This window comes from Gorilla gorilla, chromosome 5, assembly GCF_029281585.2.
Source record: "Gorilla gorilla gorilla isolate KB3781 chromosome 5, NHGRI_mGorGor1-v2.1_pri, whole genome shotgun sequence".
Lineage (NCBI taxonomy): Eukaryota > Metazoa > Chordata > Mammalia > Primates > Hominidae > Gorilla > Gorilla gorilla.
Genome location: NC_073229.2, coordinates 49624222 through 49648913, shown reverse-complemented (window position 1 = coordinate 49648913; position 24692 = coordinate 49624222). Strand labels below are relative to the sequence as shown.

Below are 24692 nucleotides of genomic sequence, written 5' to 3'. Positions count from 1 at the left end.
CTAATTTTGTATTTTTAGTAGAGAGGGAGTTTCTCCATGTTGGTCAGGCTGCTCAAACTCCTGACCTCAGGTGATCTGCCCGCCTCGGCCTCCCAAAGTGCTGGGATTACAGGCGTGAGCCACCGCGCCCAGCCAGACTTATTTCATTTCTAATTATGAGGAAGTTCAAAATTTCTAGTCCATAAGAAATTGGAGGGGTGGAGATCATGAGGTTAATTGAATTCCAAATGTTCAGTCAGGCTGCCTTTTCTAAGTCATCCTCAGCCAGGTTGTTATGCCTGGCTTAGAGTATTTTTCGAGAATTCCTACCAATGGGGAAGAATCAGCCCTGCTGAGAGGCGGTCTCTTGCAGGGCAGGTCGCCACCTCTGTGACACCAAGTGAGGTGCGAGCTCATCTCCCAAAGGCCATCCAGACAGAGGAAGCACTCTCACTCGGCATCCCCAATTCCTGGGGGAGAGGCCTCATTTCCATATGCATGTTCAGAGGACCATCTGAGTGTTGGGAAACAGGGGGAATAGGGAAATTATTGGAAAATGAACATTAGAAAAATTCACACTCTGGGGGTAAGCTGTCCTGGTCTACGTTCAGTTTTGTGTTCCTATCTCCACTGTGGGGAACCACAGAACTGACAGAGGACAGGCTGAGGGACCCACCCCTGCCCCTCCTGTTCCATCTGTATTGCTACCCCACCCCCACCCCACACTCGATTATTAATTGTTGTAGCCCAGAATTTCTTTCTTTCTTTCTTTCTTTTTTTTTGAGACAGTCTCACTCTGTTGCCCAGGCTGGAGTGCAGTGGTGTGATCTCAGCTCACTGCAACCTCTGCCTCCCAGGTTCAAGTGATTGTCCTGCCTCAGCCTCCTGAGTAGCTGGGATTACAGGTGCATGCCACCACGCCTGGCTAATTTTTGTATTTTCAGTAGAGACCGGGTTTCATGATATTGGCCAAGCTAGACTCGAATTCCCAACCTCAGGTGATCCACCCGCCTCGGCCTCCCAAAATGCTAGGATTACAGGCGTGAACCACTGCTCCCAGCCCAGAATTTCTTTTTTAGCCCATGTTTTTCTAGTGAAAATAATACAGCAACATTATGTGGAAAGCTTGAAAAACAGAAAACAAGAATCTCATAGTCCTACTTTCTCCCCCAGCTGCCAGCATTAATAACAATGTGTGTAGTGCACATTCCCTTCCTGTATTTTGCATGCAGAGCGTGTTTTAAAGTTGCAATCAGTGTTCATAAAGTTCTTGGCTCTTCCTTTTTTGTACACAAGTACATTGTAATCATTCACCTCGCGGCTACACAACCAGCATTCATCATCGTTTCAATGGTTATTTGATGCGTTGCGGTGAAAGCACTATAACAAAATTAATCATCTTCTACGGGTCATTTGTGTTCCTGACACATCTGCTGTCATGAGTAACCCCATCGTGAGTTCTTCCATGCTATAACTTTTTCCTGCTTTAATAATTTTCTTTGGACAGATGCCCAGAACTGGGATTATTGGGTCAAAGGAAATGAGAATTACTTTGGCTCCTGACACTATGTCTCAGTTGCCTTCTGGAGGTTTCTAACAGTGCAGCTCTGCCAGCAGTACAGGCCGGGGGCTCGGGGATACCTCACCGGCTCTTATTCCAAGAGTCACTGAATGGCGAACACAAAGCTGCCCCAGCCCTCAGCCTGCTCTGGAGGGGCGCATTTGATGTATGACCTCTGTTGACAGCACCAGCAAAGCAAGTCGCCCTTAAACCCTTAAACTCTGTATCCCCCTATATTACCTTTCAGCCCCACAAGAGGATGTGGACGAGACCCCCAGCCCTACAGAACCAGGCACAGAGGCCCCAGAGCCCCCCGAGGAGCCTCTCCTGGGGGAGCTGACAGTGACAGGATCCTCCCCTGACTCGCTGAGCCTTTCCTGGACCGTCCCCCAGGGCCGCTTTGACTCCTTCACCGTGCAGTACAAGGACAGGGACGGGCGGCCCCAGGCGGTGCGTGTTGGGGGCCAGGAGAGCGAGGTCACTGTGAGGGGCCTGGAGCCTGGGCGCAAGTACAAGATGCACCTGTACGGCCTCCACGAGGGGCAGCGCCTGGGCCCGGTGTCTGCCGTGGGCGTCACAGGTGAGTGAGTGTGGGTGGGGCAGGGTTGGAAGACAGCCCTAGAAAATGTGCCCTTCTCTACCATTTTCCTATACATATTTCTGTCTTGATGGGGCTCACAGTGAAAGGAATATAGCAACATTATGGAAAGACATGTCATGGAGAGACAGGCTGCAATCCAGCAAATGAAGCAAAGGCGGGTGAGCATGTGATAGGGAGGCCCAGGGCTCAGGTCAGGACCAGACAGGGACGCCTAAGTCACCCTGCCCATGGGTACCCAGGGGACAGCCAGGACCTGAGGCCAGGCATGCCTTAGCTTGGTGACAGCTTTAGAGAGAAGGTAAAGTGTGTCAGATCATCACAGCTGGTGCAAAGGCCAGGAGGCTAGAAAGAGCATGGCACGTGAGAGGCACTGAGGATTGAGTGGGGTGTCCTTTGCGGTGAGTATCTCATCCTGAAGTGTGGGAGCAGAGGAGGGGACCACTCACCAGGCCTGGGGTCTCCCAGGGATGAGGATGTGGTTGCCCAGGTCTGTGCTGAGATGGCCCCAGCAGCTGTGCCTGTGTGAAGTTCATCCGTGGGAGCTAAAGATGGGGATGGGGTGGCAGGGAGCCTGGAGGCAGGGAGGCCAGTAGGCAGTTGGTGGCCCTGGTGAGAGGTGACAGTGGCTTAAACTAGGATCAGGGACTGGAGGTGGGGTAGGAAGGTATCCAGGGGAATTCAGGGTAAAGATGCTCTGAGGCTGCTGGCAGCTGGTGAGGAGCTGGATCCAGGAACACACCCCAGGCTCTGGCCTTGGGAGGAGTGTGCTGAGCTTGTTGCGGAGCAAAGACAGAAGCCCAGTGAACAAAAGATGGCGAAGAGACCCCAGTGCTGGGAGGCCAGGGGTGCAGAGGCCGAGTGGGGCTGTGCTCAAAAGAGAGGCGGTGCTGGAGGGACAGGGAGAGGTGGCCTGGGTGTTGGGAGGTGGGGGTGAGGTGGGGGCCGAGGGCAGGGGGGTCAGGGTGAGGGATAGGAAAGGCCGCAGGAGAGGAGAGGATGAAGAGCTGTGCTGGAGGCGCTGTGGGCAGCATCGTCCTGCTCTTGGGCACTTTGTGTTTTGTGACACATCCTTTCTATGCTGAACTGAGGAGCCAGGGACCTCACTGTCCGCACACGTGTCTGTCCAGCTCCAGAGGATGAAGCCGAGACCACCCAAGCAGTGCCCACCATGACCCCTGAGCCCCCCATCAAGCCTCGCCTCGGGGAGCTGACCGTGACAGATGCCACCCCCGACTCCCTCAGCCTGTCCTGGACGGTTCCCGAGGGCCAGTTTGACCACTTCCTGGTCCAGTACAGGAATGGGGACGGGCAGCCTAAGGCGGTGCGGGTGCCGGGGCACGAGGACGGGGTCACCATCTCAGGCTTGGAGCCAGACCATAAATACAAGATGAACCTGTACGGCTTCCACGGTGGCCAGCGTGTGGGCCCCGTGTCTGCCATTGGGGTGACGGGTGAGTGAATGATGGGAGCCCCAGGGTGGGAGCTGTGGGAGGGTCACCCTCTTGCTCTTTGGTGATGACTGGTGGGGAATGGGACAGGGGTCTGGTCAGCACCACAGACCTGCTTGTGGCTGGGGCTCCCCTTGGGCTTTCCTCTGAGGCTGACCCCTGGCTCCTCCTGAGCAGGGAGGGGCCATCAGGAGTTTTGCTGTGCTGGTGACTGTCCCAGGTCCCCCGCAGCTGACCCTGGAACTTGTCATGTGTGTTAGCTGTCAGTTGAGCAGGACCACCCGGCCCCAAGAATGGGCTTCTCTGAAATGACCTCAGGTCCCCCAGTCATAGCCTTGGCTTCTCCCTCCTTCCCTTGAAGACCTGAGCACATCCCCCAGGGACCTGGCATCCTGTCTATATCTCCTTTTCTCAGCTGCAGAGGAAGAGACCCCCAGCCCCACGGAACCCAGCACTGAGGCCCCGGAGCCCCCTGAGGAGCCGCTCCTGGGGGAGCTGACAGTGACAGGATCCTCCCCTGACTCGCTGAGCCTCTCCTGGACCGTCCCCCAGGGCCACTTCGAGTCCTTCACCGTGCAGTACAAGGACAGGGACGGGCGGCCCCAGGTGGTGCGTGTCAGGGGCGAGGAGAGCGAGGTCACCGTTGGGGGCCTGGAGCCCGGGCGCAAATACAAGATGCACCTGTACGGCCTCCACGAGGGGCAGCGTGTGGGCCCGGTGTCCACCGTGGGTGTGACAGGTGAGTGTTTGTGAGTGAGGTAGAGTGGGGAAGATGGCCCTAGAAGATGTTGCTTTCACTGCAACTTCATGAAAACAAAAATATTCTCACCAGCCGGGCTTCTTTTGCACGTTTCCATGCTTGGGGATCTTGCTAAGAGGCAGATTGGGGTTCAACAGGTTTGGGCTAGGGCCACAGATTCTGCATTTCCAACAAGAAATGATGCGGATGCTGCTGGCCCATGATCATGCCCCTTGAGTAGCAAAGTTCTTCACGACAAAGGAATTGGACCCTCTTTTGAAATCTGTTGAAGAGAATTTTTCTGCGTCCCTGATTCCTGGTAGTGTGCTTTCTCTGTGGAGTTGACTGGGGGCCGTGAAGGAAGAGAGAAGGCAGTGAGGGGCAGCACGTCGACTGCACACTCTGGAAGCCCACTATTGGAATGGGAATAGGGACAGACCTTTCCCTCCAATGGGCCAATTTGTCCATTCAGCAAAGAATTCCTTGCCCTGATCCGGGCACTGTAATTTTAGGGTATCAGTGTCCTCTGGCCAACGACCTCCAGAAACTCACCTAAAATTGAACGGATGGAATTATGCTCCATGCAGTGCAGGAGGACTGTGGGGTGACTTAGGAAGAGGCTTTAGAAAGAGATTGTTAAGGAACTGGGCTTGTGTTTGGTGTTTTAGGACAGCATTTAAGGAAGCAAGCTTTTGCTCTGTATTAGACGCTGTCAGGAAGAAGGGATAACCCTATTACCGGGTGTCTCACTAAGTCTTATCTTTGGGGAGGTCAACTAGAGCAAGGCCAAAGCTGCCACTGGTAAAGAAGCAGCTATCACTCAGATTAGCTGGATGGGTGATGTTTGGTTATTTTTGTGCTTTGGAAAATGTTAGAGTTCATCCTTACTGAGACATGATCACAGACTGGCCTTGTTCTTGTCTTGATCCATCCTACTGACAAATGGCCTAGTCTGATGTTGATGTTCCATGAAATTGTCTGTTCAATTGGACCACGCCAAGACCAGACTGTGCCAGGCCAGCCCCAAGCAGCTGTGGCCTGGCAGAGGGAAAGGGCAGCTCACGGGTGTCAGGGCTGCTTTTTTCTTTCATAGGCGGAAGCTGGAAAGTGACACACACAAGTTCATGTTTTCATGGGGCTCACAGTTGTGGGCACAAGCAGAAAACCGGAAAGTAAGCAAAGAAGGATGAGCATGTGGAGCCCAGGAGCCAAGCCAGGATTGGGAAGGGACAGTGAAGTCACCCTGCCCTCAAGTACCCAGGGGACAGCCAGGACCTGAGGCCAGGCAGGCCTTAGCTTGATGACAGCTTTGGAGAGGAAGTGAAGCATGTCAAATCATCACAGCTAGTGCAAAGGCCAGGAGGCTAGAAAGAGCATGGTGTGTGAGAGACACTGAGGATTGAGTGGGGTGTCCTTTGCAGTTGGTGGATCATCCTGAAGTGTGGGAGCAGAGGAGGGGACCACTCACCAGGCCTGGGGTCTCCCAGGGATGAGGATGTGGTTGCCCAGGTCTGTGCTGAGATGGCCCCAGCAGCTGTGCCTGTGTGAAGTTCATCCGTGGGAGCTAAAGATGGGGATGGGGTGGCAGGGAGCCTGGAGGCAGGGAGGCCAGTAGGCAGTTGGTGGCCCTGGTGAGAGGTGACAGTGGCTCAAACTAGGATTGGGGACTGGAGGTGGGGGAGGAAGGTATCCAGGGAAACTCGGGGGAGAGGTACTCTGAGGTTGCTGGCAGCTGGTGAGGGGCTGGGTCCAGGAACACGCCCCAAGCTCTGGCCTTGGGAGGAGTGTGCTGAGCTTGTTGTGGAGCAAAGACAGAAGCCCAGTGAACAAAAGATGGCGAGGAGACCCCAGTGCAGGGAGGCTAAGGGTGCAGAGGCCGAGTGGAGCTGTGCTCATAAGAGAGGCGGTGCTGGAGGGACAGGGAGAGGTGGCCTGGGTGTTGGGAGGTGGGGGTGAGGTGGGGGCCGAGGGCAGGGGGGTCAGGGTGAGGGATAGGAAAGGCCGCAGGAGAGGAGAGGAAGAAGAGCTGTGCTGGAGGCGCTGTGGGCAGCATCGTCCTGCTCTTGGGCACTTTGTGTTTTGTGACACATCCTTTCTATGCTGAACTGAGGAGCCAGGGACCTCACTGTCCCCACACGTGTCTGTCCAGCTCCAGAGGATGAAGCCGAGACCACCCAAGCAGTGCCCACCATGACCCCTGAGCCCCCCAACAAGCCTCGCCTCGGGGAGCTGACCGTGACAGATGCCACCCCCGACTCCCTCAGCCTGTCCTGGACGGTTCCCGAGGGCCAGTTTGACCACTTCCTGGTCCAGTACAGGAATGGGGACGGGCAGCCTAAGGCGGTGCGGGTGCCGGGGCACGAGGACGGGGTCACCATCTCAGGCCTGGAGCCAGACCACAAGTACAAGATGAACCTGTACGGCTTCCACGGTGGCCAGCGCGTGGGCCCCGTGTCTGTCATTGGGGTGACGAGTGAGTGTACGATGGGAGCCCCAGAGTGGGGCCTGTGGGAGGGTCTCCCTTTCTCTGGTCATGGGTGAACTGGCCCAGGAAGCCCCTCTGCTCTTGGCTGAGCCATGGTACTTTTTTGTCTTTCCCCACTTCCCTGAGGACTGACAGGTCTTCCTGGGTGGAGAAGGGCCCTGTGAGCTCTGTTGGTGGCTGTCCCAAGTTCCCCAGCACTGACCTCAGAGCTTGTCATGTGTGTTGACTGTAAACTGAGCAAGACCACCAAGCTCCAAAGATGGGCCTCTCCAAGCTGACCTCAGGACCCCCACTCATGGCCACAGCTTCGCTCTCCTTCCTCACAAGACCCAAGGACATCCCCCAGGGAAGCTGCCTCACCTTCTCTGTCCCCTCTTCTCAGCTGCAGAGGAAGAAACTCCCGCCCCCACAGAACCCAGCACGGAGGCCCCGGAGCCCCCTGAGGAGCCGCTCCTGGGGGAGCTGACAGTGACAGGATCCTCCCCTGACTCGCTGAGCCTCTCCTGGACCATCCCCCAGGGCCACTTCGACTCCTTCACCGTGCAGTACAAGGACAGGGACGGGCGGCCCCAGGTGGTGCGTGTCAGGGGCGAGGAGAGCGAGGTCACCGTGGGGGGCCTGGAGCCCGGGCGCAAATACAAGATGCACCTGTACGGCCTCCACGAGGGGCAGCGTGTGGGCCCAGTGTCCGCTGTGGGTGTGACAGGTGAGTAAGTGTGAGTGAGGCGAGGTGGGGAAGATGGCCCTGGAAGACACTGCTGTCTCTCCAGTCTTCGTGAAAACATACTCTGAAGAGTATTCCTTCCTTTGTGTATCCAAATGCCTGGAGATTTTTGTTAAAAAGCAGATTTGGATTCAGCAGGTTTGGCCTAGGGCAAGAGACCATGCATTTCTTTCTTTCTTTTTTTTTTTTTTTTTTTTTGAGATAGAGTCTCGCTTTGTCACCCAGGCTGGAGTACAGTGGCTCAATCTCGGCTCACTGCAACCTCTGCCTCCTGGGTTCAAGTGATTCTCCTACCTCAGCCTCCTGAGTAACTGGGACTACAGGCGTGCGCCACCACGCCCAGCTAATTTTTTCATATTTTTAGTAGAGATGGGTTTCACCGTGTTAGCCAGGATGGTCTCAATCTCCTGATCTCGTGATCTGCCCTCCTCGGCCTCCCAAAGTGCTGGGATCATAGGCGTGAGCCACGGCACCCAGCCGACCATCCATTTCTAACAAGATTCTCATCTATCTTGATGCCACTGGTCCAAGGAACACACTTTTTTTGTTGTTTTTTATTGTAGTAAAGTACACTTGACATAATTCACCATTCTAATCGCTTTCTAGTATGCAGTCCAGCATGAAGTCCACTCACATTGCTGTGGACTGTCACCCTCCACTTACAGAACTCCTCTTCCCACACTGAAACTTCCTACCCACTAGACACGAACTCCCACTCTCCCCTTGCCCCAGCCCCTGGCAACACCATTCTACTCTCTGTCTCTATGAATTTGACTCTAGGTACCTCATATAAGTGCAATCATACAATATTTGTCTTTTTTGAATGGTTCATTTCATTAAATACAATGTCTTTAAGGTTCATCTATGTCATAGCATCAGTCAGAATTTCCTTTTTATTTTATTTTCTGTGGCAATAGGGGTCTCGGTATGTTGCCCAGGCTGGTCTCAAACTCCTGGCCTCAAGCGAGTCTCCCACCTTGACCTCCCAAAGTGCTGGGATTATAGGCAAGAGCCACTGCACCTGGCCAGAACTTCCTTCCTTTTCAGGCTGAATAATGTTTCGTTTTACACATACAGACCACACTTTGCTCATCCTTTCATCCATTGATGGACACCTGGGTTGCTTCCACCTCTTAGCTATCAAGAATAATGCTGCTATGAATATTTATGTGCAAATCACAGAACACCTTTGTAGCAAAGCCCCTCCCAGTAACAGATTTGGAAACTCTCTTAGAATTTGTTGAAGCGAATTTTTCTTGCATTCATGAATCCTCACAGAGGTTAGGCTCAGAGTTAGGGTTCCTGTCCTAATGGGAAAAGTTCCTGTCCTAATGGGGCTAACGTCATGGGGGACAGGCTGTGGACCAGTAAGAAAGCAAAGGCGGGTGAGCATGTGACAAGAAGCCCAGAGCCAGGCAGGAATACCTAAACCACCCTACCTGTGGATACTCAGGGGACAGTCAGGATCTGAGGCCAGGCAGGCCTTAGCTTGGTGACAGCTTTAGAGAGAAGGTGAAGCGTGTCAGATCAGCACAGGTGGTGCAAAGGCCAGGAGGCTAGAAAGAGCATGGTGTGTGAGAAGTACTGAGGATTGAGTGGGGTGTCCTTTGCAGTGAATAGATAGTCCTGAAGTGTGGGAGCAGAGGAGGCCTGGGGTCTCCCAGGGATGAGGATGTGATTGCCCAGGTCTGTGCTGAGATGGCCCCAGCAGCTGTGCCTGTGTGAAGCTCATCTGTGGGGGCTAAAGATGGGGATGGGGTGGCAGGGAGCCTGGAGGCAGGGAGGCCAGTAGGCAGTTGGTGGCCCTGGTGAGAGGTGACAGTGGCTTAAACTAGGATCGGGGACTGGAGGTGGGGTAGGAAGGTATCCAGGGGAATTCAGGGTAAAGATGCTCTGAGGCTGCTGGCAGCTGGTGAGGAGCTGGATCCAGGAACACACCCCAGGCTCTGGCCTCGGGAGGAGTGTGCTGAGCTTGTTGCGGAGCAAAGACAGAAGCCCAGTGAACAAAAGATGGCGAAGAGACCCCAGTGCAGGGAGGCTAAGGGTGCAGAGGCCGAGTGGAGCTGTGCTCATAAGAGAGGCGGTGCTGGAGGGACAGGGAGAGGTGGCCTGGGTGTTGGGAGGTGGGGGTGAGGTGGGGGCCGAGGGCAGGGGGGTCAGGGTGAGGGATAGGAAAGGCCGCAGGAGAGGAGAGGATGAAGAGCTGTGCTGGAGGCGCTGTGGGCAGCATCGTCCTGCTCTTGGGCACTTTGTGTTTTGTGACACATCCTTTCTATGCTGAACTGAGGAGCCAGGGACCTCACTGTCCCCACACGTGTCTGTCCAGCTCCAGAGGATGAAGCCGAGACCACCCAAGCAGTGCCCACCATGACCCCTGAGCCCCCCATCAAGCCTCGCCTGGGGGAGCTGACCGTGACAGATGCCACCCCCGACTCCCTCAGCCTGTCCTGGACGGTTCCCGAGGGCCAGTTTGACCACTTCCTGGTCCAGTACAGGAATGGGGATGGGCAGCCCAAGGCGGTGCGGGTGCCGGGGCACGAGGACGGGGTCACCATCTCAGGCCTGGAGCCAGACCATAAATACAAGATGAACCTGTACGGCTTCCACGGTGGCCAGCGCGTGGGCCCCATCTCTGTCACTGGGGTGACGGGTGAGTGAATGATGGGAGCCCCAGGGTGGGAGCTGTGGGAGGGTCACCCTCTTGCTCTTTGGTGATGACTGGTGGGGAATGGGACAGGGGTCTGGTCAGCACCACAGACCTGCTTGTGGTTGGGACTGGGGCTCCCCTTGGGCCTTCCTATGTGGTTGACCCCTGGCTCCCCCTGAGCAGGGAGGGGCCATCAGGAGTTTTGCTGTGCTGGTGGCTGGGCCAGGTCCCCCACAGCTTACCCTGGAACTTGTTATTTGTGTTAGCTGTCAGTTGAGCAGGACCACCCGGCCCCAAGAATGGGCTTCTCTGAAATGACCTCAGGTCCCCCAGTCATAGCCTTGGCTTCTCCCTCCTTTTCCCCAGGACCCAAGGACATCCCCCTCACTCTCTCTCCCTCCTTCTCCGCTGCAGAGGAAGAGACCCCCAGCCCCACAGAACCCAGCACTGAGGCCCCGGAGGCCCCTGAGGAGCCGCTCCTGGGGGAGCTGACAGTGACAGGATCCTCCCCTGACTCGCTGAGCCTCTCCTGGACCGTCCCCCAGGGCCGCTTCGACTCCTTCACCGTGCAGTACAAGGACAGGGACGGGCGGCCCCAGGCGGTGCATGTCAGGGGCGAGGAGAGCGAGGTCACCGTGGGGGGCCTGGAGCCCGGGCGCAAATACAAGATGCATCTGTACGGCCTCCACGAGGGGCAGCGCGTGGGCCCAGTGTCCACCGTGGGCATCACGGGTGAGTGGGGGGACAGGCCCTCGTCCCCAGGTTTACCTCTGCAGCCCCTTTGTGTTTCTCCTTTGGATCTTGGCACCTGTTATGACTGGGCCTCTAGGTTTCTGTCTTTTCTCCCATGTTGCTAATGATCCTGCCTCATCCTTGGATTCATGGAGACTGTGTGGAGTCAGATGGGCAGGTAGTCCATGCCCTGTTTGTTGTAGCTTCCTTCTCCCATCGTGATCTGGAACCTCCAGGTTGCTCGTGTGCTCATTTGTTAGTCTTCAGGCTCCCTTAAGGAGTATTTTAGTGGCTCAGAAAGTGCTTCAGATCCAGCTGCCCAGATCTGCATGTGCCTTCGAATGTAGTGATTGTGCGACTTTGCAGGCGTTTCCTAACCTTGTGCTTCAGATTCCTGCAAAGTTGGGGTGATGATAATAACGGCACCCACTTCATATGTTGTGCGAGGGTTAAATGCACCACTGTTTGTGAGCTGCTTACAGCAATGCAGGGCACAGATTCTAAAACAAGCGTTTTAGAGGAGGCCGCTAAGAAATGCTCACTCCAGTCCTGGGAGAGCACTGCCTCCCTTGCGCAGGGTCCTGCCTCCTGACCCATGGGCCTGCTCTGCTCTTTTCAGCGCCCCTGCCCACACCACTGCCGGTGGAGCCCCGCCTGGGGGAGCTGGCGGTGGCGGCCGTGACCTCGGACTCAGTGGGCCTCTCATGGACAGTGGCCCAGGGCCCCTTTGACTCCTTCCTGGTGCAGTACAGGGACGCGCAGGGGCAGCCCCAGGCAGTGCCTGTGAGCGGAGACCTCCGAGCGGTCGCCGTCTCGGGGCTGGACCCGGCCCGCAAGTACAAGTTCCTGCTCTTTGGACTCCAGAATGGGAAACGCCACGGCCCAGTCCCTGTGGAGGCCAGGACCTGTGAGTGAGGGCTGGAGGCCTCCCGCGGCCAGAGCCTTCGCCCCCTTGTGGCACCAGTTGGAATTTCACGTTTCTGTGCTCCACACTCCAGTCCTCAGCACCCACTGATTTATTGGGTCCAGGAAAACCCAGGCCCTGAGCTCTCCTCTCCCACTCACACTCATCCCTCTCCCTACTTTCCCTGCACCCCAGGGGACACTTGCTTTCTTGTCTGGCTCCTCTTTTATTCCTACTCCTGGCCCAGTCACCCTCCTGTTCCTGGGACCGGCTCACAGAGCCATAGCAGACCAGGAAGCTCCGCGGCCCCTTTGCCTCCGTCCCACTCTCCATGCACCTCACTGTCTTTTCCAGCCCCAGACACCAAACCGTCTCCCCGCCTGGGGGAGCTGACTGTGACAGATGCGACCCCTGACTCCGTGGGCCTCTCGTGGACGGTCCCTGAGGGCGAATTCGACTCCTTCGTGGTCCAGTACAAGGATAAGGATGGTCGGCTCCAGGTGGTGCCGGTGGCAGCCAACCAGCGGGAGGTCACAGTCCAGGGCCTGGAGCCCAGAAGGAAATACAGGTTCCTGCTCTATGGTCTGTCAGGCAAGAAGCGACTGGGCCCCATCTCTGCTGACAGCACCACAGGTGAGTCCCAGTCCAGCCTCCACCTTTTCCAGAGCTGCCTCTCATCCGAGCCCTCAGAGCTGGCCCTGCAGCCTTCCCGTGAGATTCCCTCTATCAGCCCTGACACAACCATCTTAACTCCGAAAATGAGTCCCTCTGTGTGTCAGGCACAGTTCTGAAGCATATGCATTACTTCCTTTCATTCGCTGACTGCTGAGGAAATAAAAGGGACACGGGCTTTGGGGCCAGCAGATCTGTGTTCCAGTTCCAGTCCTAGCCTTTGCCAGGGTGACCATGGACAAGCCGCTTCATCCCTGGGACCTCGGTGTCCTCACCTGCATAATGCTGGGAATGGCGCTGGACTCAGTAGTGGTTCCCATCCTCCTCCCTCCTCCCTGACTCGGAGGCGAGCGGTGGAAGACAAGGGAGGGCTTGGCTACGGAAAGACGATGGAAAAACCTGGTGTCACTGTGCCTATGACTCAGCCCCCTGAGGAAGGGGTGTGGTGGGTCACCGACCCTCACCCCACTCCCACGACCATGAGTCACTATGCCCAGAGGAGGACAGAGCAGCCGGCCAGTCTGGGCCTGGGTCCCTGGGACTCCGTAATTCTCTTCCCAAACCCTCACTGTGGGGACGGGGTACAGACCCCCACCCATCGGCCCCAGCCCCACCCGGGCAAGCCTCTGCTCTGCCCTCTGTTCTCCCAGCTAATCCCCTGTCTTCTCCCTGCCCCACCCTGGCTGCCCCGGCCCAGTGGGGTCGGTGTGGGGCTGGGGAAGCAGGAGGCACGGATGTTCAGGCTGATGGCCACAAGGGGACAAGGGGGAGGTCACAGCCTGGCAGTGATGAGAGCCGTGCATTGGCCGGCTGCCCAGACCAGCTCTCGATGTTTGGGGTGTCTCCCTGACAACCCAGAGACCTCCGGGGAGTCTCTCTCAGCTCTGGCCTCATTCCTGCTCAGGGGCTGGGGGTCAGGGTAAACAAAGGCCCTCTCTGCACCCCCAGCCACCCATCCCTCGGGAGATGATCTGTAATGAATTTGGCGCACCCTCGATCACAGCAGGGAAGGGGCAGGGCAGGAAGGAGTTTGGGCAGCAGCCTCCAGAGGAGGAGGGGGCTGTTCTCCCTCATTCCTGTGGGGCATGGTGGGAGCAGGCCTGTGTGTCTCCTCAAGGAGCTGTCCCTGGGGCTACACTGGAGGGACCCTGTCCCAGAACCTCACACCTCCGGGAGGCTGCCAGGGCTTAGGCAAAGGCAGCATGTGACTAAGAGCTTTCCCTCCTCCCTCTGCACAGCTCCCCTGGAGAAGGAGCTACCTCCCCACCTGGGGGAACTGACCGTGGCTGAGGAGACCTCCAGCTCTCTGCGCCTGTCCTGGACGGTGGCCCAGGGCCCCTTTGACTCCTTCGTGGTCCAGTACAGGGACACGGACGGGCAGCCCAGGGCAGTGCCTGTGGCCGCAGACCAGCGCGCAGTCACCGTAGAGGACCTAGAGCCTGGCAAGAAATACAAGTTTCTGCTCTACGGGCTCCTCGGGGGAAAGCGCCTGGGCCCGGTCTCTGCCCTGGGAATGACAGGTGAGGCTGCTGTGCCTGGCTATAGCAAGCCAGCTTGTGTGGGTTTCCTTGTGCATTTGGGCTGAAGACAAAGATGACTGCAGGAGTGGGCAGGCCGGAGTGGGGCGCCCTGGCCTGTCCCCAGGAAGGAGGAGGAGTCTGCAGCCCTGTGGGCTTCAACATCCATCAAGGAGTCCAGAGCAGGAGCCAGGCCAGGCGGGAGGGAAAGGCCCTGGCAGGGGCTCTCTAATCTCCCAGCCCCGACTCTGCCCCATCACTGCCGCTGCTCCTCATTATTCGCTGGGGCAGCTGTCGCCTCCCCGAAGGGTGGCCTTGTCCAGATAGCGGCAAACCTCCCTGCCGTGGATGAGTCAGGAGCATTTTCTTAAGAGGAACATCACTGGAAAACAAAATGAGTGGGGACACAGAAACCAACAGCAGTGGCTGCATTTGTGGTACAGGCTCCTCTTCCAGAGCTCGCTGATGCCCACCTCAGACAGGCCTGACCACGGCACGGCTGGTGGGATTTGCCAGTCACCTCAACCAGCCAGTTCCACCCTCAGCTTCTCTCAGAAGGGAGCACCACACTCCTCAAGCTCAGTGAATGTGTCCCGGCATGGGTGGGGCCAGAGCCTGTGATATCTGGAGGTGGGCTCGGCAGGACACCGGGGTGTGGAAGGGGGAAGCGAGCACCTGACTCAGACAGCGCGGGAGCTCGCAGGAGTCACGAGGCCACAGCGACTTCATTGTCTGACTGGGCCTGGACCTGTAAACTTCCCACCTCAGCCTTGGGCCAAGCCTGGAAGATAAAAATGGAGCACCCCATGGCGCCCCTCACTCAGATTCTCCCCTGGGCTTCTCCCATGCAGCCCCAGAAGAGGACACACCAGCCCCAGAGTTAGCCCCAGAGGCCCCTGAGCCTCCTGAAGAGCCCCGCCTAGGAGTGCTGACCGTGACCGACACAACCCCAGACTCCATGCGCCTCTCGTGGAGCGTGGCCCAGGGCCCCTTTGATTCCTTCGTGGTCCAGTATGAGGACACGAACGGGCAGCCCCAGGCCTTGCTCGTGGACGGCGACCAGAGCAAGATCCTCATCTCAGGCCTGGAGCCCAGCACCCCCTACAGGTTCCTCCTCTATGGCCTCCATGAAGGGAAGCGCCTGGGGCCCCTCTCAGCTGAGGGCACCACAGGTACCACCAGGCGTCTCCGGCCTCTAGTCTAGGACTCGGAAGGGAGAAACGGGGGCTCAGAAGTGGTGGTCGCAGGGAAAGAGCGTGAGGCGGGTACCAGGGAGAGAGGATGGATGGGCTGGATGCGAGTGGCCTTTAGCTCTGCCCCACAGGACCCCCCTGTGGCTGCAAGTCCTTGGTTACAGATAGAGAAACAGGGGCAGGGAGGGGGGTGGAAGGGACGTGCTCTGGGTCACCAAGCTGGTGTGCTTCTGTCTCCAATCCCTTCTCCCCCACCCACTCCGTGCAGGGCCGGCCCCTGCTGGTCAGACCTCAGCAGAGTCAAGGCCCCGCCTGTCCCAGCTGTCTGTGACTGACGTGACCACCAGTTCACTGAGGCTCAACTGGGAGGCCCCACCTGGGGCCTTCGACTCCTTCCTGCTCCGCTTTGGGGTTCCATCACCAAGCACTCTGGAGCCGCATCCGCGTCCACTGCTGCAGCGCGAGCTGATGGTGCCGGGGACGCGGCACTCGGCCGTGCTCCGGGACCTGCGTTCCGGGACTCTGTACAGCCTGACACTGTATGGGCTGCGAGGACCCCACAAGGCCGACAGCATCCAGGGAACCGCCCGCACCCTCAGCCCAGGTAAGGACCCACACACACTCTGCCCCAAAGTGGGGGTCTTTGTACTTCACGGGGGGACCTAGTGCCTCAGCCAGCGGTGGGGGTGGGCGAGTTGGTGGTGGGCCTGGAGGAATCTGCAGAGCGACTTCCATTCCTGGGGACTAGAGGAAAAGGGGTGGTGAGCCTGTGCTGGAGCAGAGGCGAGGGGGGGACTCGTAGGGAGGAGCCTCCCTGCCCCTGCCTGCATCATTGTTCCTTGACCCCTCTGCAGTTCTGGAGAGCCCCCGTGACCTCCAATTCAGTGAAATCAGGGAGACCTCAGCCAAGGTCAACTGGATGCCCCCACCATCCCGGGCGGACAGCTTCAAAGTCTCGTACCAGCTGGCGGATGGAGGTGGTGCCTTTGCCATGTGCTCGTCGCCTCGCATTTCCTCTCCCCCCTGCACTCTGCCCACCCTCCAGCCGCCCTGCGGTTCCCTGGGTAACCCTCGATCCCCAATGTTTTCAGGGGAGCCGCAGAGTGTGCAGGTGGACGGCCAGGCCCGGACCCAGAAACTCCAGGGGCTGATCCCAGGCGCTCGCTACGAGGTGACCGTGGTCTCCGTCCGAGGCTTTGAGGAGAGTGAGCCTCTCACAGGCTTCCTCACCACGGGTGAGATGGACTGGGACCCGGGGCAAGAGGTGGGAGCCAAGAAAACTGCATGGGTCGGAGTTGAGAGAGAGCGAGCAGGGTGAAAGGGAGGTGGTGGAGGCTCCGATTGCGGACGGGAGGCCAGTGGAGTCTGGGGAGGCACGGAGTAGAGAGAGCAGCGGGGACCCCTCTGAGCCCCTCCCCTTCCCCCAGTTCCTGACGGTCCCACGCAGTTGCGTGCACTGAACTTGACCGAGGGATTCGCCGTGCTGCACTGGAAGCCCCCCCAGAATCCTGTAGACACCTATGACGTCCAGGTCACAGCCCCTGGGGGTGAGCAGGGCTGAGGCCTCTGGAGGGGACTTGTTCAGGGTGGGGATTGCAGGGGGGAGGCTGGACTCTGGCCGAGGATGGAGGGGGCAGGCCTTGATGCCCCTATCTACACTCCCAGCCCCGCCTCTGCAGGCCGAGACCCCAGGCAGCGCGGTGGACTACCCCCTGCATGACCTTGTCCTCCACACCAACTACACTGCCACAGTGCGTGGCCTGCGGGGCCCCAACCTCACTTCCCCAGCCACCATCACCTTCACCACAGGTAGGGTCTGTGGGGTGTGTGGGACGGGGAGAGGAGGTAGAGGGAGCCAGGATGGGCCTCATCCCCATCTCCTCTTCCTGCTTTCCCTCCTAGGGCTAGAGGCCCCTCGGGACTTGGAGGCCAAGGAAGTGACCCCCCGCACCTCCCTGCTCACTTGGACTGAGCCCCAAGTCCGGCCCACAGGCTACCTGCTCAGCTTCAACACCCCTGGTGGACAGACCCAGGTGCCCCGGCCCCACTGACCAACTCCCCTCCCTGGGTGATTCCAGGAGGTGCTGCCTCTGGCCCTCCCGGAGGGTCTCCACCTCCCTCTCCCCTGACCCCCCCTTGTCTGTCCCACAGGAGATCCTGCTCCCAGGAGGGATCACATCTCACCAGCTCCTCGGTCTCTTTCCCTCCACCCCCTACAATGCACGGCTCCAGGCCATGTGGGGCCAGAGCCTCCTGCCGCCCGTGTCCACCTCTTTCACCACGGGTACCTGGACGCACGGGCCGGGGGCCGGGGGCTGGGTGGGCAGCCAGGGCCTAAGGCTTGGAAAAGAACTGGCCCCTGCTCTCCTCTCCCAGGTGGGCTGCGGATCCCCTTCCCCAGGGACTGCAGGGAGGAGATGCAGAACGGAGCCGGTGCCTCCAGGACCAGCACCATCTTCCTCAACGGCAACCGCGAGCGGCCCCTGAACGTGTTTTGCGACATGGAGACTGATGGGGGCGGCTGGCTGGTGGGTGGCATTGGGAAGCCCAGGGGTCTGTGCAGGGCAAGGGCTGTTGCCCCGGGAGCCAGAGGCCGATGGTGCCCCCACTTGCTTCCTAGGTGTTCCAGCGCCGCATGGATGGACAGACAGACTTCTGGAGGGACTGGGAGGACTATGCCCATGGTTTTGGGAACATCTCTGGAGAGTTCTGGCTGGGTCAGTGCCTCACAGGGACTGGGGAAGTACGGATGGGGATGGGGGCCCTGTGGACACCAGGACCCTGATGAGGGCATGTCTCCCACCCCCAGGCAATGAGGCCCTGCACAGCCTGACGCAGGCAGGTGACTACTCCATGCGCGTGGACCTGCGGGCTAGGGATGAGGCTGTGTTCGCCCAGTACGACTCCTTCCGCGTAGACTCGGCTGCGGAGTACTACCGCCTCCACTTGGAGGGCTACCACGGCACTGCAGGTAAGCAGAGGCTGCGAGGCTGGGAGGGTGAGGCTGGGAGGGGAGGCCCTCATGGCTCCTTCCTCCACCCTGCCCAGGGGACTCCATGAGCTACCACAGCGGCAGTGTCTTCTCTGCCCGTGATCGGGACCCCAATAACTTGCTCATCTCCTGCGCTGTCTCCTACCGAGGGGCCTGGTGGTACAGGAACTGCCACTACGCCAACCTCAACGGGCTCTACGGGAGCACAGTGGACCATCAGGTGAGGGGTGGGGAGGCGGCTCAGAGTTGGGGTGGCTGGGGCTCGGCCTGCCTAGGTTTCAGCCCCACAGTGTAACAGGCAAGGGACTGAGCGGCTGGGTGAAATGGAACAATCATGCCAGCCTCGCAGAGGGAGCTGGAGTTGATTTATTGGCTGGAAAGGGCCAGCTCAGAATTAAGCCTCAATCTTCTGCAGCAGAGGGTCAGGAGGGGAGCTCTGCGGGGAGGTTGGTTGAGTGCTGGGAGCCACCTCCTTAAGGGGAACGGGAGGAGCAGATGGGACATCCGGCTTTGACTCTCTCTTGACAACCCCTTTCCCAGGGAGTGAGCTGGTACCACTGGAAGGGCTTCGAGTTCTCGGTGCCCTTCACGGAAATGAAGCTGAGACCAAGAAACTTTCGCTCCCCAGCGGGGGGAGGCTGAGCTGCTGCCCACCTCTCTCGCACCCCAGTATGACTGCCGAGCACTGAGGGGTCGCCCCGAGAGAAGAGCCAGGGTCCTTCACCACCCAGCCGCTGGAGGAAGCCTTCTCTGCCAGCGATCTCGCAGCACTGTGTTTACAGGGGGGAGGGGAGGGGTTCGTACGGGAGCAATAAAGGAGAAACTGAGGTCCCCAGCTGGCATCGGTCCTGCCCCATCACTGGCTCTGGCCCGGGTTGTGGGCCCCCATCTCCCGGGGCTGCAGCCGCACTTGGAAAGGCTGCATCTTGAGGATGACACTGCAGTGGGGCAGGGGCTGCAGGGAGGGCAGGGCGTCCCCGGAGGGCAGCAGCGTGAAGGCCTGCAGCAGTCGGGTCAGCACCACGAAGAGCTCCAGGCGCGCCAGCGGCTCGCCCAGGCACACGCGGGCACCACAGCCGAAGGCCAGAGCTCTGGAGTTCTTGCCTGGCTCCAGGAAGCGATCTGCGGGCGGGTGGACAGGTGGGTGGGGAGGTGTTCAGCCGCAGCGGGGACCAGCCTCCACCACATTTTCACGGCAGGCCCCCGGCCCCCCACATACCAGGCCAGAACTCATGTGGCCTCTCCCAGACCGTCTCATCCAGGTGGGCGCCTTGGAGGTTCGGAATGATGACTGTGCCCTCAGGGATGTCGTAGCCAGAGATGCTGAAGGGGGCTGGAGTTAGAGGCTGGCCAGGACCTCCCTGGGCTCGGGCTTTCCTCACTCATCCCCAACCCTCGGGAGTCACCTGCTGGGCCGTGTGGTGCGGTGGGGCAAGGCTAAGGGCACAACGGGCCGCAGGCGCAGCACCTCGGCGATGGTGGCATTGAGCAAGGGCAGCCGTGCACGGTCCTTGTAGGGGACTCGGGAGCTGGAGGCACCAGGGCCCAGTTCGTGGTCTAGCTCCTCCTGCAGTCGCTGCTGAATCTGGGGAATGATCGGGTGGAGTCCTGCCCCAGCAGCCCACAGCTGCCCAGCCTCCAGCCGCTCCCTCAGCAACCCAGTGAGCCTGAGTGCCGGTGAGGCAAGCACAGCCCCAGCCGCACAGTGCTCAGAGCTGAGTGAGGGTGCCCACCGCCCTGGCCAGGTTGCTGGGAAGGAGCCTTTTGCTTGTCCCCAGGATGCACCTCAGGGTGGTGAAGCAAAAAAACCACGGCCCAGGAGAGGGTGTTTGCTGTGGTCTCAGTGCCACCGATCAGGAGGTCCACTGCAGCCATGTGCACGTGCCCTTCCAGGAGCTGTCCAGAGCCCTCTTCCATGCTCGGCTGCGCCACCCCTTGGAGCATGTAGTCCGTCATGTCCCTCCACTGGCCTGCCACCAGGCTCTCCTGCAGAGGGTGAAAGAAGCGGGCTGAGCGGCTGGCCTGGGAAGAGGAGTACAGAGTGGCAACAGGCCCATAACTGGGGTATGCAAAAGAACCCGCCTCATAGCAATGCTGAGGCCGGTAGCATCACTGGCTGTGGGCCGAGGGGAGGCCGTCCACGTACAGTCCCCACCTTGTGCTGCCTCAGCTGCTTCTCCACGATGTGGTCCCTCTTCTCTATGGCCTGCTTCAGCCGCCGGAGACCTGGATTGGGGAAGAACTGCAGCAGGAAGCATGAGAATGCAGCTGTGGGAAGGAGCCTCTCCCTCCACCCCAGCCTCTCCCCCACAACCCAGGGGTGTCTAGGCTCCAGGTCCTCACCCTGAGAAAGGGAATCACGTCCACAATTTGGATGGACCAGTGGCTCCAGGTTTTTAACACCTCCTGGATACATTTGTAATAGGCAGGCATTAAGTTGTCCTCCTGCCAGAAAAGGAGGGAGTACTTTCAGTTCAGGACAAGGAGAGGCTCAGGGAGGGGCTGGGGGTGGGCCTGAGGGGCTGTGAGGCACCTTGATCTTGTCTCCGAAGGTGAGGTAACAGATGATGCTGCAGGTGAGGAGAGAGAATTCCTCCTCAATGGCCACAGGGGTGCCAGGCTGGGCTCTCATGCGCTGTGGAGAAACAGCGTGAGTTCAGCAGGCCGCTGTGCAGCGGGCAGGGCGGGGGCTACTGTGAGAGGCGAGGCTGACCCGAGGTGGCCTCAGGAGCCCAGCCTTACCTCACAGAACTCCTGGGTCAGCTGCTCCACCACTGGCTCCATGGAGTCACGGATGCCCAGCAGCAGGGCTGAGCGGGTGAGCTTCTTGTGGGCTTTCCAGAGCAGGCAGTAGTCTCCCAAGGACAGGTCCGGGTAGTTCTTAGACACCAGCTTGTCTGCAGGAGGAGTTGGGGGCTGGAGGGTGGGAACTGATGAAGGCAGCCAAGGGCCTGACCTTCTTCGGCCTCACCAACCCCTGCTTCCTCCCCACCAGATATGCCCCCCAATAGCTTCCAGGGACCTGGATTGGGGATGCCCCCGAAGGTGGCTCCCAGTTGAGGCCGAGGTGGGAGGATCACTTGAGACTAGGAATTTAAGACCAGACTGGGCACCATAGCAAGACCCCATCTCTTAAAAAAATTTTTTTTTAAGAAAGAAAAAATGCCCCCGGCCCTTACAGGTAAGTGGCTCAGGTCTGCCAGCAAAGTCTGCCCACTTTTTGACCATGGCTTCCTCAATGGTCCTCTTGGAGTTCAGCACCACCACATCTGGGAGACAGCCAAAGCAGCGTCAGCGGAGAGAGGACCCTCTCCGTCACCTCCGCCCCCTCCTGTGGTGAGGGCCAGAGCGAGATCAGCCTCTCACCTTGCAGCCCAAGGTGGAGCCTGTAGATGGGCCCGAATTTCTGAGTCAGGCCAAGCAGATAGATGGGGAGGTCGGGCTGCAGCAGGTGCAAGAAGCCCGGGGCAAGAGGCGGGAGGTGGAGGCTCCGGAGCTTCCACCAGTTCCACAGCAGGCGGGCACCAGTCAGCAGGGGCAGCAGCAGCAGCAGGCCCAGGAGCAGCATGGCGAGACGCCCGTCAGGGCCCTGAGGTGCCACTTATAGCTCAAGAGCCCCGGCCATCCCTCCTGCTGTGTAGACTGTTTGGGGCCTCCCTTGACCCCACCTTCAGGTACCCTCCCACCGTCCCGCCCACAGAGTGGCCCTTTTCTGGAATGACACCAGTCTCATTGGCCTTGGGACGTCCGTATTTCAAAAAAATTGATCACCCATCGAGAAGCAAGGAAGGGAAATGCAACCCTGACCTTTTTCCTGCATCCAGAGTCAGCTTTCTGGTTCCACATCACCCGTGCAGGCAAGGGTGTCCGCCCCCACCTGGGCCCTCTCCCTCTGCCACCCCACTGTGGGCCAGTTTACTGGCATGATGTTTGTCTCAGAGAGAAAATGGCAGTCCCTGCCTAATAGGCCTTCCTGAATCGCCTGAAGAACAAAATGTGATTTGTGTGGGTTGTTTGTTAGTTTAAGCTACAGATAGAGTAATACAGTTTACGCCTGGTTTGCCTGGGGCATTCCAGTATATACAGGCATCCCAGTGTGATTGTTATTAGTGCCTCCTTTCACTCGCAAAAGTGCCCAGAAGACAAAGGAGGTGGTTTCCCACTGCGGAGTACTAGCATGTACCAGACACTGCTCTAAGTGCTTTGCGGGCACTCACTCAACTCTTCACAGCCACGCTCTATATGCAACACGGGTATTGTTCGCATGTTGTGGAGGGCAGGATTCCAGCCTGGAAATCTAGCTGTCGAATATGTACCTTTAGCCGCCAGGAGCACCTTTCTTTGGTTGAAAGGAAAACAGCCCACCTTGAGCTGGTTTGAGATAAAAAGTAAGGATTGGGGAATTTCACAGAACTCAGGAAAAAGAAGCAGAGGAGGGGACCCCACTGATCTTAGAAAGCCAGGGATAGGGAACAGACAAAGCCCCAGAGACGGGCAGTTTCCTTGCTTTGTTCCTCTCTCCTCTTTCTTCTCTCTGCAGTCAAGTTTCTGGTGTTTCCAGGCACAGGCAGAACATGACTGCCCTCAGGACTAGAGTCCACAGGTTCTACTCCAGCCAGAGAGAGTATGGATTCCCAGCACAACTGGGCATGCCCCCATCAAAGTCCAAAGTCCCCAGGAAGGGGCTGGATAGCCACAGCTGGATCAGGATCAAGGGTCCGGCCCTATTTGGGGAACTGAAGCCATAAGGGGTGGGGGTCCCACTGGACTGACACTCAGAGACCACTTTTGTGGGTAAGGAGGCAGTTTGGGGGTTTGGGAAGAGGTCTTGCCAAAGAGGAGTGGCAGGGTTCAGTGAGAGGCCAGGGCCTCCTGGATGGTACGTGAGAGGTCAGAGGCGACCCAGCCCCATACCTTCCCCCCCATTTCTGGCTCTGTGCCAGACCCTCGGACCAGTGGGAGTCTCTCTCCCCTCAGAGCTTCTCCAGACTGTGCTACTGCAGAGCCAGAGTCAAGACCCTGGCTGTGCCACCCACTACATTGGCGAGTTCGCTGCTGCTGAATCCATGATCAGGACTGAGAGGGAGAAAACAGGATTGGGATTTCTGGGGTTGGGCAATGACAGCTACTGCCTTCTTCATGGTTGACCTCCCAGACCGGGCCATGTCTTGCTGCAACTGAATCCCCTGGCTCCGGAAAATGGGCTTATGCCACCACCGTGCTGAGCAGCTACTGGGAGAAAGATCTGACGAGCAACCATAGGGCCATGTATGCAAGAGCCTCAGGAAACCTCTGCCACAGTGGGAAAGGCCCAAACTTCTCAAAGTTACGTGGGATAAGACAGCGCTCATCGGAAAGGAGCGCACCTGGAAGGCTGACATGCTTACTACTTGTCTCACCATCTCCATCTCTTCCACCACTTCCAAATCCAAACTCCAAATGTGGTCAATTACATGCAATGTCCCCAAAGGTACCCTGTCCTGCCCCCGGCCTCTGGGCCTTTGTATATTCTCCTTCTGCCCCAGATGCCCTCATCTACCCCTGCTCTTTGCCTGGCTCCTTCTCAGTCTTCAGAGCCCCACTTGGAGGCCACCTGCTCCAGGAGGCCTTCCCTGTCCCTGCCTGGCAATGCCCCTGACTTGGTTAGATGTCCCACGGGACCACGCTGCTCCCTGACATCACATCTTTCACAGAGGGTGGGGACTGCCCGTCCTCTTATCTGTCTCCCCAGCGATGAGCCCTGGAGTGAGTAGCTGTATCTCTGGCACCTGGCACAGGGCATGGCATGAAGTGAAAGATTCCCGAATTTCTGTCGAATGACTGGATGGCAGGCTGCTGAACTGTCATGACCTCTACGGAAACTGATCTCACCAAACTTCTTTGGACAGATGCGGAGTCATCTCTGAAGACCCCAGGTGTGCCACTAAATGGGGGAAAGTTAGGCAGGTCCGGTGGGAAGGGGAGACCCCAGGAGAACAGCGGCTTCCTCAGAGGATTCACAAACACACCAAAGTCAGACTTTTGGCTTGTTTGAAACCAGTAACTGGAAGAAGACACTGCCGGACCTGAGGATTGCACAACTCCGGGAAAGTCACCTCATTCCACTGATAACAGAACCAAGCGTCAGCAGGCTTTCAACAGCCCGGAACTCAGCTAAAATCCACAGACCTCAGAACCGCCAGCAGCACGAGGACAGAGTCGGGGAGGTGTAGCTGGACAACAGCTCATGCGGCAGAAGAGCTGTGTCAGAGGTGTCAGCTGAGCACAAGCCCTGTCTGAGGCCATGGTGACTGGCGACAGCCGGGCAGTGGAGGGCCTTGGAAGCTGAAGGGTGGTCTTGGCATGGACTCTGGTCCTTGGGGTGCAGGCTCTTGGGTCCCAGTTCTGCTCGGGGTGGTCCTATGAAGCACTAGACTCCTAGCGGGTCATCTGGGAGGGTCTGGCAGAGCTGGACAGCCCAAGGGTCATCAGGGCTCAGAGAGTCTAAGGTTATGTCAA

At 58.4% G+C, this 24692-nt stretch overlaps 2 protein-coding genes across 11 annotated transcripts in view; one reads left to right on the top strand and one right to left on the bottom strand.

The window, feature by feature from the left end:
- LOC101147118 (tenascin-X-like) overlaps nucleotides 1-19029 on the top strand; it is a 57130-nt gene extending 38101 nt beyond the window's left edge. For 6 of the 10 annotated variants that reach the window (XM_063707481.1, XM_063707480.1, XM_063707477.1 and 3 more), the window contains 22 exons: nucleotides 1788-2120; nucleotides 3269-3592; nucleotides 4005-4328; nucleotides 6478-6801; nucleotides 7196-7519; nucleotides 9828-10187; nucleotides 10599-10916; nucleotides 12175-12453; nucleotides 13731-14012; nucleotides 14861-15181; nucleotides 15471-15806; nucleotides 16057-16179; nucleotides 16294-16437; nucleotides 16630-16749; nucleotides 16868-17011; nucleotides 17105-17235; nucleotides 17354-17486; nucleotides 17579-17730; nucleotides 17823-17919; nucleotides 18012-18173; nucleotides 18251-18414; nucleotides 18735-19029. In XM_063707481.1, coding sequence (XP_063563551.1) covers nucleotides 1788-2120; nucleotides 3269-3592; nucleotides 4005-4328; nucleotides 6478-6801; nucleotides 7196-7519; nucleotides 9828-10187; nucleotides 10599-10916; nucleotides 12175-12453; nucleotides 13731-14012; nucleotides 14861-15181; nucleotides 15471-15806; nucleotides 16057-16179; nucleotides 16294-16437; nucleotides 16630-16749; nucleotides 16868-17011; nucleotides 17105-17235; nucleotides 17354-17486; nucleotides 17579-17730; nucleotides 17823-17919; nucleotides 18012-18173; nucleotides 18251-18414; nucleotides 18735-18836 — 4997 coding nt within the window. In that variant the 3' untranslated portion in view covers nucleotides 18837-19029. Of the gene's footprint in view, nucleotides 1-1787; nucleotides 2121-3268; nucleotides 3593-4004; nucleotides 4329-6477; nucleotides 6802-7195; nucleotides 7520-9827; nucleotides 10188-10598; nucleotides 10917-11535; nucleotides 11824-12174; nucleotides 12454-13730; nucleotides 14013-14860; nucleotides 15182-15470; nucleotides 15807-16056; nucleotides 16180-16293; nucleotides 16438-16629; nucleotides 16750-16867; nucleotides 17012-17104; nucleotides 17236-17353; nucleotides 17487-17578; nucleotides 17731-17822; nucleotides 17920-18011; nucleotides 18174-18250; nucleotides 18415-18734 lie in introns of all 10 variants that reach the window. The other 4 variants (XM_063707482.1, XM_063707473.1, XM_063707479.1 and 1 more) reach the window with 4 other exon arrangements.
- LOC109023079 (steroid 21-hydroxylase) lies at nucleotides 18543-24633 on the bottom strand. Its single transcript, XM_019028990.4, has 10 exons — nucleotides 21561-24633; nucleotides 21374-21463; nucleotides 20937-21091; nucleotides 20728-20829; nucleotides 20538-20639; nucleotides 20350-20436; nucleotides 19980-20180; nucleotides 19601-19779; nucleotides 19414-19517; nucleotides 18543-19316 (listed from the first exon to the last, which is right to left on the bottom strand). Exons 1-10 carry the CDS (start codon nucleotides 21760-21762, stop codon nucleotides 19051-19053), a joined length of 1488 nt encoding a protein of 495 aa, XP_018884535.3. The 5' UTR covers nucleotides 21763-24633; the 3' UTR covers nucleotides 18543-19050.
- Nucleotides 24634-24692: the final 59 nt, after the last annotated feature.

What these genes read in the sequence shown, in the direction of transcription:
- LOC109023079 (XM_019028990.4), bottom strand. Translation starts at nt 21,762, where the DNA reads ATGCTGCTCCTGGGCCTGCTGCTGCTGCTGCCCCTGCTGACTGGTGCC. An exon ending in GCTCCACCTTGGGCTGCAAG is followed by an intron (nt 21,464 to 21,560) that starts GTGAGAGGCTGA and finishes GCTGTCTCCCAG; the next exon opens with ATGTGGTGGTGCTGAACTCC. An exon ending in GCCACATGAGTTCTGGCCTG is followed by an intron (nt 19,317 to 19,413) that starts GTATGTGGGGGG and finishes ACCCGCCCGCAG; the next exon opens with ATCGCTTCCTGGAGCCAGGC.